The sequence below is a fragment of the Podarcis gaigeae genome (genome assembly GCF_964106915.1).
Source record: "Podarcis gaigeae genome assembly, chromosome: 2".
NCBI lineage: Eukaryota > Metazoa > Chordata > Lepidosauria > Squamata > Lacertidae > Podarcis > Podarcis gaigeae.
In genome coordinates, this window is record NC_139679.1 from 42,363,286 (window position 1) to 42,378,161 (window position 14,876).

The 14,876-nt window shown below is 46.4% G+C and overlaps 1 protein-coding gene across 2 annotated transcripts in view; it reads left to right on the forward strand.

Moving 5' to 3' along the window:
• The window catches only part of PIK3R5 (phosphoinositide-3-kinase regulatory subunit 5), a 53,189-nt gene extending 38,525 nt beyond the window's left edge, over window positions 1–14,664 (forward strand). Inside the window, exons 6-19 of one of the 2 annotated variants that reach the window (XM_083725821.1) lie at window positions 188–257; window positions 1,235–1,409; window positions 1,942–2,098; window positions 2,224–2,307; window positions 2,588–3,329; window positions 3,971–4,121; window positions 4,447–4,572; window positions 5,374–5,502; window positions 6,514–6,607; window positions 7,739–7,815; window positions 8,098–8,191; window positions 10,238–10,320; window positions 10,465–10,577; window positions 11,602–14,664. In XM_083725821.1, coding sequence (XP_083581947.1) covers window positions 188–257; window positions 1,235–1,409; window positions 1,942–2,098; window positions 2,224–2,307; window positions 2,588–3,329; window positions 3,971–4,121; window positions 4,447–4,572; window positions 5,374–5,502; window positions 6,514–6,607; window positions 7,739–7,815; window positions 8,098–8,191; window positions 10,238–10,320; window positions 10,465–10,577; window positions 11,602–11,749 — 2,243 coding nt within the window. In that variant the 3' untranslated portion in view covers window positions 11,750–14,664. Of the gene's footprint in view, window positions 1–187; window positions 258–1,234; window positions 1,410–1,941; window positions 2,099–2,223; window positions 2,308–2,587; window positions 3,330–3,970; window positions 4,122–4,446; window positions 4,573–5,373; window positions 5,503–6,513; window positions 6,608–7,738; window positions 7,816–8,097; window positions 8,192–10,216; window positions 10,321–10,464; window positions 10,578–11,601 lie in introns of both variants that reach the window. The other variant, XM_083725820.1, reaches the window with a different exon arrangement.
• Window positions 14,665–14,876: the final 212 nt, after the last annotated feature.

Genomic DNA, 14,876 nt, shown 5'->3' on the forward strand with positions numbered 1-14,876 from the left:
TCAAACTGTTTGGGAGTTAGATACATAATGGTGAAGAGTGGTATTCAAGCTGAATTCCTTCTTCCATTCACCCCTGCCCCTGTGGGGTTCACCTGTCTCTTCCACCTGAGCCCACCAGTTCTGTGAGGTCTCAGTGAGAAGTGGATGCCACTGCTGTGTTTTAACAACTTTCTCTTTCTTTTAACAGGGATTTCATTTCAAAGGCTGGTTAGGGCAGAGCAGGGTCTGTCTGCAAAGAGCTGTGAGAGTTCCATTGTGTAAGTATCATGCAGGAATCATGACTGCTTTCTGTGGGTTAGGAAAGGGAAGGAACTTTGTGGTATATTGTCCTTTAAATTTCCCAGGTCCTCCTGTTGCTCAGGGCTTGGCTTGTACCAGGGCTCAGCCCCAGCATTTATTTCAGGTAACAGAGGAAATCCCTGGACTATATGAAGGAAGGATAAATGAAAGAGTCCCCTGTGTATGCAGAGTGACTTTCCATCACTACTGAGTAGCTGTGAAACCCCCCAGACAAAAGATATGGCCCCCAGACCAGTGGTGGTGGGGTGACTGTAGGCAGGCTTGAAACCTGGCAGGTCGTAGGTCCCAACTGCACTAGCAGAATCCTGCCACTTAAACAGCCATGGCTTCCCCTAAAGAATCATGGGAATTTTGCTTTGTTGTTAGGAGGTCTCTGTTCCCTTCAAATAGGTACAGTTTGGGAAAGGAATGTGGATGGTGGGAGTATAATGGATACGTACAGGATCAGCCCAGACTCTGAAGTGACCTGTGTCTGACCCTAAATTGATGTTTGTCTGCTGAGTTGCAGACAAGTCTACAACTGCCCCTTTTCAATCTACCACCCCTTCAGACATGATATGTTTATGGTTAACAGTTGTTCATGGATAGGGAGGGCTAGTTGTAGATTATGATTATTTCTCTGCAGTCTTATAACTGCTAGCTATCTCAACAATGCCAGGCTATGTTTTCTAAGCATGCTGGTTCATAGAAGGGGAGTGGGTGTAGAAAAACAGAAAAACTGTGCCATCTGCTGGTGCTTTGATGTGAATTAATTGAAGTATGGAGCCACTGCATTTTTTCTCCTGCCTTCCAATAGCTCATAGATTATGCAAATGATCTGTGGCCCCAGCCACAGATAAACGTTGAGTCTCTCCATTTCTGAATTGGGCCGCTAACAGCTTGCCGTCCTATTGCCTCTTCTCTCTTACCTATTCCCCACCCCCCACCCCCACAGAACAGTCCTGTTGCTGAACCCTTCAGAGGTTGATGGGGAGTTTCTCTCAGTCGCTGAAAAGTTGAGCACGGCAGAGCACTCCCAGCACACGGTACTGGTGACACTCCTGGAGCACATCTACCAAGCTAACTTTGGGACCAAATGTGACCTGACAAGACTACGTGAAGTTCTCAAGGTAGAGAAAGCTGTGTGGCCTGGGGCCTTGGATGTGCCAGGCAGGCAGTGGGTGTCAGTCTTAAGATACATAGCTCTGTGGAATGATTACTGAGCGATCCTTAAGTTCCAGGAGTTTTCAGTCTTGAAGAAGCAAACGTTTTGATGGCAAATGAATCAAAACTGGCATAGCTAAGAAAGTGGCTTGGGTCAAAGGGTGAGAGAAGGAAGGATACTGAATAACTTGCCTCGCATTGTTTGCAGGTTGACTATTTATTTCAGGAAGTAGATTGGATTTGCCCCAAAAACCACAGCATTTTTTTCTCTGTGTGTGTGTGTGTCCTTGCAGCACTGCAGGATATTTACTTAAATGTAAATCCTCCTGCCTAAACTCTGTGATCCTGTTCCTTGCTCAGAACAGGGCAGCACAGTGTATGCATCATGGTTAAACCGTGTCCTCCCACCTGTTGTATATTGTGTAGTGTGTGAAATGGATGCTAAGATACCAGACAGATCTTCTGCTGACCTCTCTCTCTCTCTCTCTCTCTCTCCAGTTGAAACCTTTAGAAAAGCTCATGGAGATATTTGCCAGCACCACAGAAGCTCAGGAGCTGGCAGCTGCCACCAGCAATGACCTTTCCATGGCTAAGGAGCAGCTAGAATCTGCTTTGCTGGAGATTGCAAAGGCAGCTGGGCTGCCTGAAATCACAGGTGGGAAATTATTAGGGCAGTTTCTTCCTTGGGGGGTGTGGGTGGGCATGTTTGGATGTGGTCAGTTCCATACCATCCTGAAGGAGCATGTTGCACTCCTAACCTCTGGTTGCTTGTCTCTTTAGGGGAAGTCCAGCCTTGTAAGCTCCACCTGATCCCCATCCCTGTTGCCCGGTGTTACACCTACAGATGGGATAAGGATAACTTTGGTAAGCTTGGAAACATGTAAGCAAGTTTGGCTTGATTCCAGGAGATGTTCCTTGGCCCCAACATGGCTCCCCACGCACAGCTGTGTATGTTTCTTTTCCCCAGGGGGTGATAATCCTGGCAACATCAGCTGTGATCTAGTGGGACCCTTGTGCCCTACTACATCTCCAAATCTAAAGTGGGTGCTATTAGAGCAGAGCGTATAAAAGCAATCTCAAATTTAAAACTCTATACATTTTCTCCTTTTCTATTCCTAATTTTGCACCTCTGTCCCTTTTGCAGACATCTTGAATGAGGTACTAGACAAAGAGGGGCACTTCCCAAAGCCTGTGGTTTTGGAAGATGAGGAGGAGGAGGAGGAAGAAGAAGCTGATGGCTACTGTCCAGAAAGAACTTCTCTGTTGACTTCCCTGGCTGCTGTCTCCAAGGAATCTGTGTATTCCATATTGTCGGAGGTCAGTCCCCGTGACTCGCAGGAACCAGTCCTCTCCGCCCTTTCCAAAGACTCTGAGCTCTTGTTGGCCTCTAAAAACTCCTTGAAGACTTTTGTCTCCAGCCTGAAGGACTACACAGACAGTGGTTATGTGGAGGACAGTGATGAGAGCTCCCTTGAGCCAATGGGCCGCCTGGATCCAAAGGAGGAGAAGGCATCTCCCAGGCACCGGTATCGCCTGAGCAACAGGATAATCAAGCTGTTCAAGAGCAAGAGCCAGCTCATCCTGGGCAGGGAATTGCGGGACGTTTCTGAGGTGGCGTCGCTCTCACTGCCGCTGCGCCGAGCCGAGAGCCTCTACAACCCCGTGGTCAAAGAGCGCATCCCCACACGCTCACGGCGTGCACACTCTCTGCCACAGCATGCACTGAGCGCCACACTTTTCCAGACCCGTGTGCCACAGAATGCCTGTGTCCAGCGCAGGCCCTTCCTGAGCTGCGACGAGGACACCAAGGTCGCAACGCTGCGGGTGGTCGTGTTTGGCTCTGACCGCATCTCTGGGAAAGTGGCCCGGGCTTACAGCAATCTTAAGTAAGTGGCAGAACAGCCTGCTGGCTGCTGGTGATCTCCTCTACTTGCTGAGTCCCTGTTAAGGGATCAGCTGGCAGACACAGGAGGGATTTCCTCTTAACATCCTGCTTACCTACCTTTGGCACAAGGAAATGGGTGATAAGGTCCCCTCTGGAGTTTCACATCACACCATCAATTAATATCCTACCTTACCCTTTCATGCCACCAATATGTCATGAAAATGGCCTCCGACATGGGTTCTGAGCTCTGCAGTATGCCTAACTACTACAGTACTGTACCCTTCTTTTATACCTCTTGATGGATGCTAGCAGACTGTAGCATAGGGGTGGGGAACTGGGTCTGTCTGGATCCCCTCCCCACGGGCTGAGTTTGATAGGTAGTCATGACCACCCATGTGTCAATCAGCTGAAATTGCAATGTTGTCAGGTGTTCCAGTTTAGCCTGCTGGGTTTCAAATCAAACCATGTGATCAATGGCACAGCATTCTGTGAGCCCTGGTGACCAGGTGTAGGGCAGGTGGGTGTGACTTGGACAAATAGGGAGGCTTGTTGGGCTTAGTTAGGACTATGGACTGAAGGCTGTAGCAGGGTGGTCTCCATCTCACTGTTTCCCATGTGTCCATTCCTATTCATTCGCTGCAGATCTCAGGAAGGCAGCTGCCCCTGGCTAACTCGGTACTTCAAACTGCAGTTTTACTATGTCCCTGTGAAGAGGAGTGGCCCTACCTCATCTGCATTGACCTACCCTCCTCCTTCTCCAGGAGATCCACATTCCCGTGCCTGTGGATCAATGGTATGCATTTGGGGAATGGCAGGCTTCCAGGGGGCATGTTCCATTATGCCAGGAGGCACAATATCTTCACTTTTAGCTTTTACTCGTGCTTGTTGGGTGCCTTCTTTTGGAAAGAACCTACTTGCATTATCTGAGATAGTGGGGATAGCCTGTCTTGTGTGCCTCCACCCTAAGAATCAAGAACCTTTCCCAGCAGGAATTTCAACCTTGATCTCTTTCGATGTTGGGAGCAATTTGGGCATCCTCTTGCTATGATTCTGGTGAGACCTGGCCATCGATAGCAGCAAGCTGGCTAATGGGCTATGCTTCTTTCTTTGATTTTCAGGATCCTAGTTTGGCAGGGGTGGAGAGCAGCACAAACGATATCTCGATCTACATTGGTATGCTGGATCCATGGTACGAGCGCAATGTTCTTGGGCTAATGAACCTTCCCACAAATGTTCTATGCCAGGTAGGTCCTAAACTCTATACTTCTTATGCTCTAAAACAGCAGTGCTCTCTCTTTTTGTAAGATCCAGGCCTCATGGTGTAGCAGTGTCCTATGAGCTCACGCTCAGTCATCTCCCCCATGCTTTGAGCTTAGGTGCTGGGTCAGTGTGGGTTTAGGGCCATGCTCAAGGCTACAGATTGCCATCACCACTGCCATCTCCTCAGCTAGCCCAACTAGCTGCCCACTCACTGATGTTGCCATCACCACCCACCAGCTGTTGGTGCTGTGTTCCTATGGGGGCTGTATGGAGCACTCTCCCCATCTACATGTATCTGCCTGAAGAAGGGGTTCTTCTTCAAAGTAAAGCACTGAAGATAAGGCAGCTGCTGAGAATACTTATGCTGTTCTCATTTTTTCTGCAGTGGTTGGCGATTCTGTTTTTAAACAGAATTGTTGTGACCAAGTGGTGCACATTTTCAGGCAAATAGCCACAGGATGCTCAAATGTTGACACCTCTCTTGCTCTTGGAGGATGCCAGAGCTCAGTGGTAGAACACCTGCTTTGCATGCAGAAAGTCATGGGTTCAGTCCTCAGCAAGTCCTGGGGAGAGATGCCTGTCTGAAACCCTGGAAAACCAGTGCCAGTGAGTTTAGACAATGCTGAGCTAGAGAGACCAATGGTCTGACTTGGGATAAGGAAGCTGCTTATGTTGCTGAAGAAAGAGTTACTAGAGTAGGTGCTGCAGTTGAATCACCATGGCATCCTTGGCCTAGACCTGTGTGTGTGAATGAGGGGTTTGTTCACTTTTTGCTCTTTCCATAGCAATCTGCCAAACCTGAGGGTGAGCCCCTAGAAGATACAGCAGAGCAGCTCCCCATCCTTGCTGACATGATCCTTTATTACTGTCGTTTTGCTACCCGCCCAGTGTTGCTGCAGGTCTATCAGGTAGAGGTGAGTTTGGTCCTAAAGCCTCATGGGATTGGCCACACAGCTAAAGACTCACTTCATATTTGCTGGAGAGATGAGAAGCAACTGTGTGTCCCCTGCCTTGTGTTTGGCCAGGCTGGGCCTCCATGATCTGAGCCACTACTTTCACTCTGTAACAGTCACATTTGTCAAATATAGATAACTTGCAATGTGGTGGCCACAATCAGTTCTCTCTCTCTCTCTCTCTCTCTCTCTCTCTCTCACACACACACACACACACACACACTCTCCCCTGTCTACTAAAAATGTTGTCTGTGCCTTAATGACAGGAAAATTGGAAGCCCCTCCATAGGAAATTGATATGGGTCCCATCAGAGAACAATTGTCTGCTCTTGGAGAGGACCCAGATGTATGGTTGTCAGGCTCATGTGATCTTTAGGCAAATCCCAGCTCATCTCCAATCCAGGGCTGGAAACCCAGTTCAAACTGAGGCTTCCAGTTCTAGTTTAAGGCAAGCAATGGTTTGTCATAATCTTATTTTACCCAGTTCAGACAAGATAACAAACTCTGGTTTACCCTGAAATGAGAAATGAAAAAGTGTGTGAACATAAGTGACTGATACTCGTTGTAAATGTCTGATGACTGAACCACAATCTGAATGAAGTCACTGTGTAAATACGAAGCAACTGCCAGACACAATCTTCTGCTTGTGGCTGCTCTTGAAGCCAACTCTGTGTGGCCTCCACACACACTGATGGTGGCTTCCTTTCTTCAAGCCTATTTGTTATACTGCATAGAGTGACTTCCTCAGCAGCATATAACTCTGGGTCCTTGTGTTCTTCTTTTCAGAGATGCCTTTGAAAGGACCTGGTCTGTGTTTAAAAAGTTGTGTATGGGAACTCTGTTAATTAGAATTCCATTTTTGCCCCTAAGCTACTGGGTTGTTCTTAGAAAATGTTTGACCTAAAGAAGGGCTGAGCTGAATAGGGTGTCTCAGAAATGCTGGATTGACCTCTTCCTTCCTCAATTCCGCAGCTCACCTTCATTGGAGGACAGACGAGGACAGAGATCTTCATTCACTCCCTAGAGCTGGGCCACTCAGCAGCCACACGGGCCATCAAAGCCTCAGGTATGCTTCTGATAGATGTCTACAACAAACTAACATAGCTATTCCCCTGAAGGGGAGAACAGAGGTGGGCAGGAGGAAACCAAATTCCTAACCCATAGAAAAAGCAGCAAATTGAGAATTTGGACAGCATGATGACCTGCTGGGATGGGTATTCTCCTATTAATACACTGCTAGGATTAGGCACCTTTGAAATTCTTGGTGAATACAGACATAACACTATAGAAGAAGAAGAAGAAGAAGAAGAAGAAGAAGAAGAAGAAGAAGAAGAAGAAGAAGAAGAAGAAGAGTAGTTTGGACTTGGTATCCCGTCTTTCACTCCCCTTCAGGAGTCTCAAAGCGGCTAACAATCTCCTTTCCCTTCCTCCCCCACAATAAACACTCTGTGAGGTGAGTGAGGCTGAGGGACTTCAGAGAAGTGTGACTAGCCCAAGGTCACCCAGCAGCTGCATGTGGAGGAGCGGGGAAGCAAACCTGGTTCAGCAGATTATGAGTCCACCATTCTTAACCACTACACAAGAGGACCTTTTGCAGTTGTACTGACAGACATGTTTGTTACTGGAAACTCCAACGCTAGACTTGCCTCTCCTCCTCTTCTTGAGGCCTGTTGCCTGTACTGGACTCATCTGTCTATCTGGTAGCCTCTGCTGCCATCTCCTCCTGCTGGGGAAAGTTAACACAGCTGTGGGCAGCAGCAGAAACAAGAGGATCACCCGCTCCTTCTCCTCCCCCTCTGCAACATGCAACAGAATAGAGGGGGGCATGGAGAGCCTGGTTTTCTTTCTACCTTCACAGGATGGGGTGTGTTCTTTTCCTGTCTCAGACACCTATGTAGAGTAGGTAGATCAATTCTGCGAAGTTACTTCCAGTTGAACTGGGGAATGTGGCAGCAGAGTATGGGGTGGTGAGCCTGGGACATGCAGAGGCAATGCTGATGACTGGGGCAGCTTTTCAGTTTTTTGATTTGCGCATCTGTTTGTTCTGCTGCTGAAGAACTTGCCCTTACATTGCATCTGCCTTTCCCTTTGCTCTTGAGTATAATGTCCTGGGATACATTACAAGAGACTCTGCACTACATAGCCCTTGTCTGTAACAAGATCCTACCTCCTCTCTTCCCCCCTTTTTTTGGTGCAGGTCCAGGCTGCAAGCGACTGGGCATAGATGGAGACAGAGAAGCAATCCCACTAACACTACAGATCGCCTACAGCAAGGTAATTCAGAGGTAGCAGCTGCTGCTTGCTCCTATTGCTGATGGTTGCCTCTAATATTCAAGCCTAGTCCTTTAGCTGGGCTGGAAAGGAGAGGACCAGCTGCAGAAAGGTGAAATACAGGGAATGAAGAAGCCACATGTGAGCGAAAGACTTGCACTCTGGAAGCACTTTTGGAGAATGTTTTAATTAGATGGGGCTGGGGCTGTGAGCAGTGGTTGCCCCCCCTTTCTTGCGTGCTTCCACAGACTAGAGAATAACTGGGGTGCTGTGTGATCCCTCCAGAGAGCAGTCAGTGGACGGAGCCGCTGGAATGACATTCAGAAAGTCTGCACGACCATCAATCTCAGCAAGACCTGTAAGAAACAAGAAGAGCTTGGTGAGTCTTTATGCTAGGGTGAACATGACTTTTTGCTACCTTCTCCCAGCACTTAGGTGGAGAATGGGCCAGGTGATTTGGAGAAGCCCTTTGCAACAAAGGCAGCTCCTGATGTAGATGAGCATGCTCTTCTCAGTGTGTGTGTGTGTGTGTGTGTGTGTGTTGTGAGCAAGCTGTTTTGTCACGTGTGTGTATTTCTATATAAATATATAAGCTGTTGTCTTATTCTGATGATTCCTTGTTTTGCTGAAGCATATTGAAGGGAAGCTGCTGACATGCACATTTGGAATGGAGTTATGCCAGTTCTGCCAGGCAAGGAAAAGGCTGCTGCACACAAAATCCACACAGTCTTGCTCTGTTACATGTGTAGTTAGCCCCTTGGGGATTTCAAAACCTCTTACAGATAGTGGGACAGTTGGCATAGGAATGTAGGCCAGACCCCAAACCACAACCCACCTGGATTACTACTTCTGCATGTTGCATTTCTGTTGACCAAATGCTGCAACTTCCTTTTTCATCCCTTCCCTTTTGCTTTTTAAAAACAGCTTGAGAGCTAGCTTCAGAACTAATCTGCCAGAGTCATGCAGTAATGCACTTGGCCACAGGGTGTCACAAACTTTCTGGCTAATGCTGCAAGGGCTCTGGCTCACCTTCTGCAGGAAATTCGGGGTTGACGCTGGTCCAGCTCTTTTAAAGAAATTCTATTTTTAGCCCACTATAAAGCAACTGGCTTTCAATTTGAAATACTTTTAATTGCTTGCATAGACTGAGTGGGGTTTTCTCACGGAAATACATTTTTAGGAACCATCTAGCAGAACATCACAGATTGGTTCTTGGATTTTGTAAGGTGTGAAATGGGAAGGCACTGCAGAAAAGTGTGGCATATGGTGGCATTTGCCCCCAAATTATGTGCCAGGGAAAGGGATTGAGGTTAAGATAACTAACACATTGGTATTTGATACTATGGTGGTGAAGGAGGAGGAGGGATGGGAGATGAAAATGTGATAAGTTTTGGAGTCAAGGGTGTATTGAGGTGCTGCAGAAACTGTAGCCGCTGGACTACACCTTTCATAGACTTCTTCCTGAAGCTTACAGAACTTTTGCAGAGCAGCCCTGCTGTCCATAAAATGTAACTGTGTGTGGCTTCTTCTATAATGGGCTCTTAAGGGTCCCTCCAGACTGGTGCTTTTTTGAGGGTGCATTCTGCAACGTGTCACTAGTGCAGTAATAGTGCATTAGTGGCAGGTTGATGCTAAACCATCCACACATCATTCAACTCTACTAGTTGTTATTTCCTAGTGTTACCGCATCACAGTGTTCGAAACTCCCATTGTTCTAGGCACATTTTGTGACAAGAAATTTCATTAGTGCAAGCCATTTCTGAGCTCTGGGCGCAGTAACATGCCTGAGATTTCAGATTAAAACTGCAGAGTGGAAGGAAAGGAGGACCTTTTTCTGCCTCCCCATTTCCAGCTACTCTCTGAAGACTGGAGAAGAGACCCTCTTAAGAATATTAGGGGGGTGGGTGGGCAGGGGAAGGACTAGACCATGTGAAAAATGAACATGATATTTTAGCTGCAGTTCATTCATTTTCAGCTTTGTATTCTTTTTATACAAAAGCATGCCTAGACATTCCATTGTTGTGTCCATAACCTAGGTTTAGTGTGCCATTTAGCTTTTAACTTTCATATCTCAGTTCCTCACACTGCTGCATTATTGACGTCTGGAGGGGCACTCTTGCACAAAGTGCAACAAAAGTGAGACATCACCCACCTCCGGGACATGTGTGGTATGAAAAGTGACAGGCTTTCAGTAGGTAGCTATGGAACATGCACAGATTGGAAACATGTCTGCCCTAAAACCTCTGCAGGCACAGAGTATTGAAAGCAGGATCATGTATAACCATCCTGATACAATCAGAACACAAATAATCATGAATGCACAATAAAAAGGATGTCTGGAGGGACCATAATTGACTTTACCGTGAGGAAGGTGTTGTTCTCAAAGTTCCATATACTAGTATAGCTCCTTTCCTGTTTCTTCCAGATTCAAAAACCGAATGCTTAAATCTCACTGCAACAGAGGTAATCAAGAGGCAGAGTTCCAAGTCCAAGAAGAGTTTCAATCAGGTAGCCTGACCTGTGGGTCTTGACCCTTTGTGGATTTATTTTCATCTCATGGTGTTGTTGGGTGGGCAAGAATGCTTTTAGCCTTGGTGAATTTCCCTGCTGCTGTAACCACCACCAATAATTTGACTGATTTTTCTTCTGCAGCAAATCAGTGTGTCTCAGATGAAAGTGGACAAGGTCCAGATTATTGGGGTGAACTGTTCCTTTGCTGTGTGCCTGGACCAGGATGAGAAGAAAATTCTGCAGAGTGTCACCAGGTAGGGAAAACATGAGGTTGTGCACTCATCTCGCTCTATAGGCCGAGGGAGCCGATGTTTGTCCGCAGACAGCTTCCGGGTCATGTGGGCAGCATGACTAAGCCGCTTCTGGCAAAACCAGAGCAGCACACAGAAATGCCGTTTACCTTCCTGCCGGAGCAGTACCTGTTTGTCTACTTGCACTTTGACGTGCTTTCGAACTGCTAGATGGGCAGGAGCTGAAACTGAAAAACAGGAGCTCACTCCGTGGTGGGGATTCGAACCGCCAACCTTCTGATCAGCAAGCCCTAGGCTCTGTGGTTTAGACCACAGTGCCACCCACGTCCCTGGGGTGAAGCAAATTCTTCATTCCCACCAAGTTCCAGCAGATCCTGTAAGAAGGTTTAGTTAGTTTTGGGGACATATTCTCTAATCCTCAGCTGCTTTGATTGTTCAGGGCGACCCAAGTAGCCCTTTACGGTAATTTGGTTTGGGGGCAGCCTGTCAGTCATCTCCCTCTAGATTAAGTCCATTAAAAAGTATATAGTGTTGAATATTCTTTGTGGATAGCCTTAAGCTTAGTCTACTTTATCCAACAGTGACCCTTCACTCCTGATTATGCAGCTTAGTTCACAATTGAAAACTTTCTCAAAGGAGACCTCTGCAGTGATCTTCATGATCCAAGCTGGGTGCCATTCACTTTGTGTACTTGAGCAGGCCAAACATCTGGGTTGCAATGGGGATCAGGACTTCTGATCTAGGATAAAATCCATCCAGATATACTCCTTGTGTATGGTGAAGCTGTGGCTTCTGAGTCTAAGTTTTCCAAGTAGAGTCCCCTTCACTGCATAGTCAATCTACAGGCACAGGGACCAAGGAAAACCTGCCCTATGTATTGCTGGTAGGTGGCTGCACCAGTACACCCACCTATTGACTGAACAATATGCTGCAACTTTGCTCAGAGTTAATAATGCACTTAAATGTGTCTGTGTCTTCTCAATAAATCAACTTCTGCTTCAATCTCAATGTCCTGCTGTATTCACAGGTGTGAAGTCTCTGCATGCTACAAGCCCAAGACCAGTGAGCCCTGCATTGAGGAGAACCCCTGTTCACTTCTCCCTACCCAGAATTCCTCTGACTTCTGCTCTCTTCTCTGCTTACCCATTGCCACCTTCAGTGGGGCACTGCCCTAGGGAGTCGGAAAGGATGGAGTGAGTGAACTGCTTCCAGCTCCCAGTGCTGATCAAAGGTGCTACCAGGCATCCAATGGAGATGGACCTCCACTGAAAGAGGAAAACCCATGGCATGCGTTTTCCTGCCCATGCTGGATAGCTTGGCTTCAGCAGAAGCAGGGCATGGTAGTCCTCCCAGAACTGGGAAACAAGCACTTGACACCCCTGGAATATGAAAGGGTTTGGTGTTTTTTAGGGGAAAGAATATCTACCATCTGTGGTTCCCCCTTGAGTGCTGTGGAGAGAGAGAGAGAGAGAGAGAGATTGCAGGTGACATGACATGAATGTGATGGGGGCACATCTGAAATGCCGAGAAGGTGGAGGGTTTGACTGGCCAGTTTCTGCTAAACCATTAAAAAACTTCATTGAGAGTTAGAGAATTGCAGCTGTCTGCTCCCCCTTTTTAACAGGGCATTGTTGATGTCACTGGCCCAGGGCAGGGCCTGACAGGCCTATAAGAACTGCTGCTGCGGCTACCACCCAGGAGAACTCCCCTGCTCAGCGCCTGAGGGCCCCAGTCCTGCCACTCACCACCTGGCCCAGGGCGGGGCCTGATGGGCTCCATAAAGGACTGCTGCTGCTGCTGCTGCTTCTGGGGAGAGAGGGCTCTGTTTGTTTTTGTTTTTTACCTATGTCATTTTAAACTCTGATATGAATGGTGTATTCTTAGTTTTAGATTTTGATTTATGTGGAAATTGTTTTCCCATTTGGTTGTGTATTTTTTTTGATGTGGTTTATTTATTGTTTATGACTTTTGTAATTATGTAAATCTTGTTATGCTGTAAGCCGCCTTGAGCATTGTTGTTTTAACTGTGGAAAGGCGGCATACAAATAAAAAATGATGATGATGATGGTACTTACTGCCCTACAAACGAGTCCATAACAACAGAGGTGGGGTATTTTTTTACAGCTGGAGCTGAATGCAGCTTTTGTGCTTGTGCTTTGCTGCCATTCACAAATTGCAGGGATTGCAGTATGTTGCACCTTGAGTTTTTCTTTGTTAAAATTGCCCGATACTCAGTCTGTTAAGAGTCACCAGGAACTGGAATTTGGAATTTGGTGGCCAGCAGGGGGTGGGCAGTGGCAGGAAGCGAGCAAAATGAATGAACATGCACTGAATGAAACTGAAGGGCAGATTGGAGCAGGGTGTGCTCTCAAATGGAACAGAACGGTTTGATGACAAATGTTAGATGAACCAGAGTGCTTCTCTGTAAAAATAAGATCGGAGAAGAAAACACTAATAGCCATCTATGGTTGTCAGTGGATGCCCTATGTCTCTGCAGGAGAGCCTTTGAAGCAAAACTGTTCTATTTGCCTAACTTCCTACAGAATTGGATGGCTTTGAGGTGTTCTTGGCCACCAATGCGTTTATTCCAGGCACAGGAAGCCCATGTTCCTCCAGGTGGCGCTGGACTCTACCTGCCACCATCTTCAGCTGGGTATGGCCAATAGTCAAGGATGATGGGAGTTGGGAGTTCAACAACATTCCCGGTATTGAGGAATGCAGGGTGTTATATGCTCTTGTGTTGCTCCACATTTGCGACACCCAGGTGGAATCGTTTCAGGAGGCACAATTGCAGAATTTATGAATGGGTGATTGCTGTAGCAAAGAGGCAAAGAAGCCTCATAACAGCACTGGAAAACAGCTATCGTGGTTTCTCTTGTTCTGTAGCAGGGATGGTCCTCTAGATGATGATGAACTCCCACCTTCCCTCGTCATTGCCCATGCTGGCTGGGGCTTGATGGGTGCTGGAGTCCAACAATATATGGAGGGCCTCAAATTCTCCATCCTTGGTATAGAGTGGGACTTCTTTTCCCCCTGAAGTTGGAAACAAAATGTTAACCTGAGAAATGTAGGTAGCACTGAGGTCCATTTTAATCGCCTTCTTACTTGAATTAAGCCATTTTTACATGAAAGTTATAATAATAATAATACATGCAGTTTACTTGCTTGCTTTTGAGAGGAGAATGCAAATGGGTGAAACTGATTGTTGATAGTGGGAGGTGCTGACTAAAGGGGCATTTTGAACTCCCAGTTGCAGGGAGTGTCTCTGTGTGTGTTACTGTCAGCAGAATGTGGAAAGGAAAAATCCAAGTGAACAGGGTCCTCTTACCTTCTCATTCCACTTTTTATTCTTATTGAACACACACACACACACACACACATTTTGCATGGGTAATGGTTGTATATTCTTTTCTCGGGGAGAGGAACAACCTGGGGTTAGGTGCAATGCAGATTTATCAAAGTATCAGCTAGTAGTTCAATGATCAAGAAATTGCTGGGTGAAGAATTGAGGACAAGGATGTCAAGTCTCAAATTCTTCCCTAGAAAGCTTCCAGAAAGGTGCACACACAGAAGCCATGGGATGCCACAAAGAGGTGCTTTTAACAGCTTTTGTATGTCCTGTTTTTTGTTTTTAAAGCACTGATTTTGTTCCTTAAAATGAGCTGTTTGCCCTTGGTTTCAAGTTGCAATATTAACACCTTACCCTCTCAAGACCACTGCCACAGACCTGCCTGTAAAAGCAATTTGTGGCAATAAAGGCAGAGTGATGCACTGTGGTTTTCAGTACCTGTTTGTAAGAAGCTTTTGGAAGGGAAGGAGGGAGGGAGGGGGGAGGAAGGAAGGAAGGAAGGAAGGAAGGAAGGAAGGAAGGAAGGAAGGAAGGAAGGAAGTGTGTGCATTATAAATGTAAACTTTTCTACTGAAATTTAGTACCTTTTGTCTGTTGGAGCATTTCCTTAATAGATGCAAGAGTTGCTTGCTTTTGTACATAAACCCACTGTGTAAATTTTATATTGTGACCTAATTTTATAAAATATTGTTGAGATATTTTATTGTAAATTTATTTGAAATAAAGCCACATTTTCATAAATCAAGACTCTACATGTTTTAAAAACAGCTGCATTGTTTTTAATATGTTATCTCATTTGCTTCATTCTAATATTCAGGCTGCTTTTTAGCCAAGGGAAAGCTGTTGCATAGTTGAACCACTGGATGGCACCAAAGAATCCTACACAATTAGCATCAATAAAGTCTTGTCCATAAGCAACAAAGTGATTATTTGATCCTCCTGCACCTGCTCTA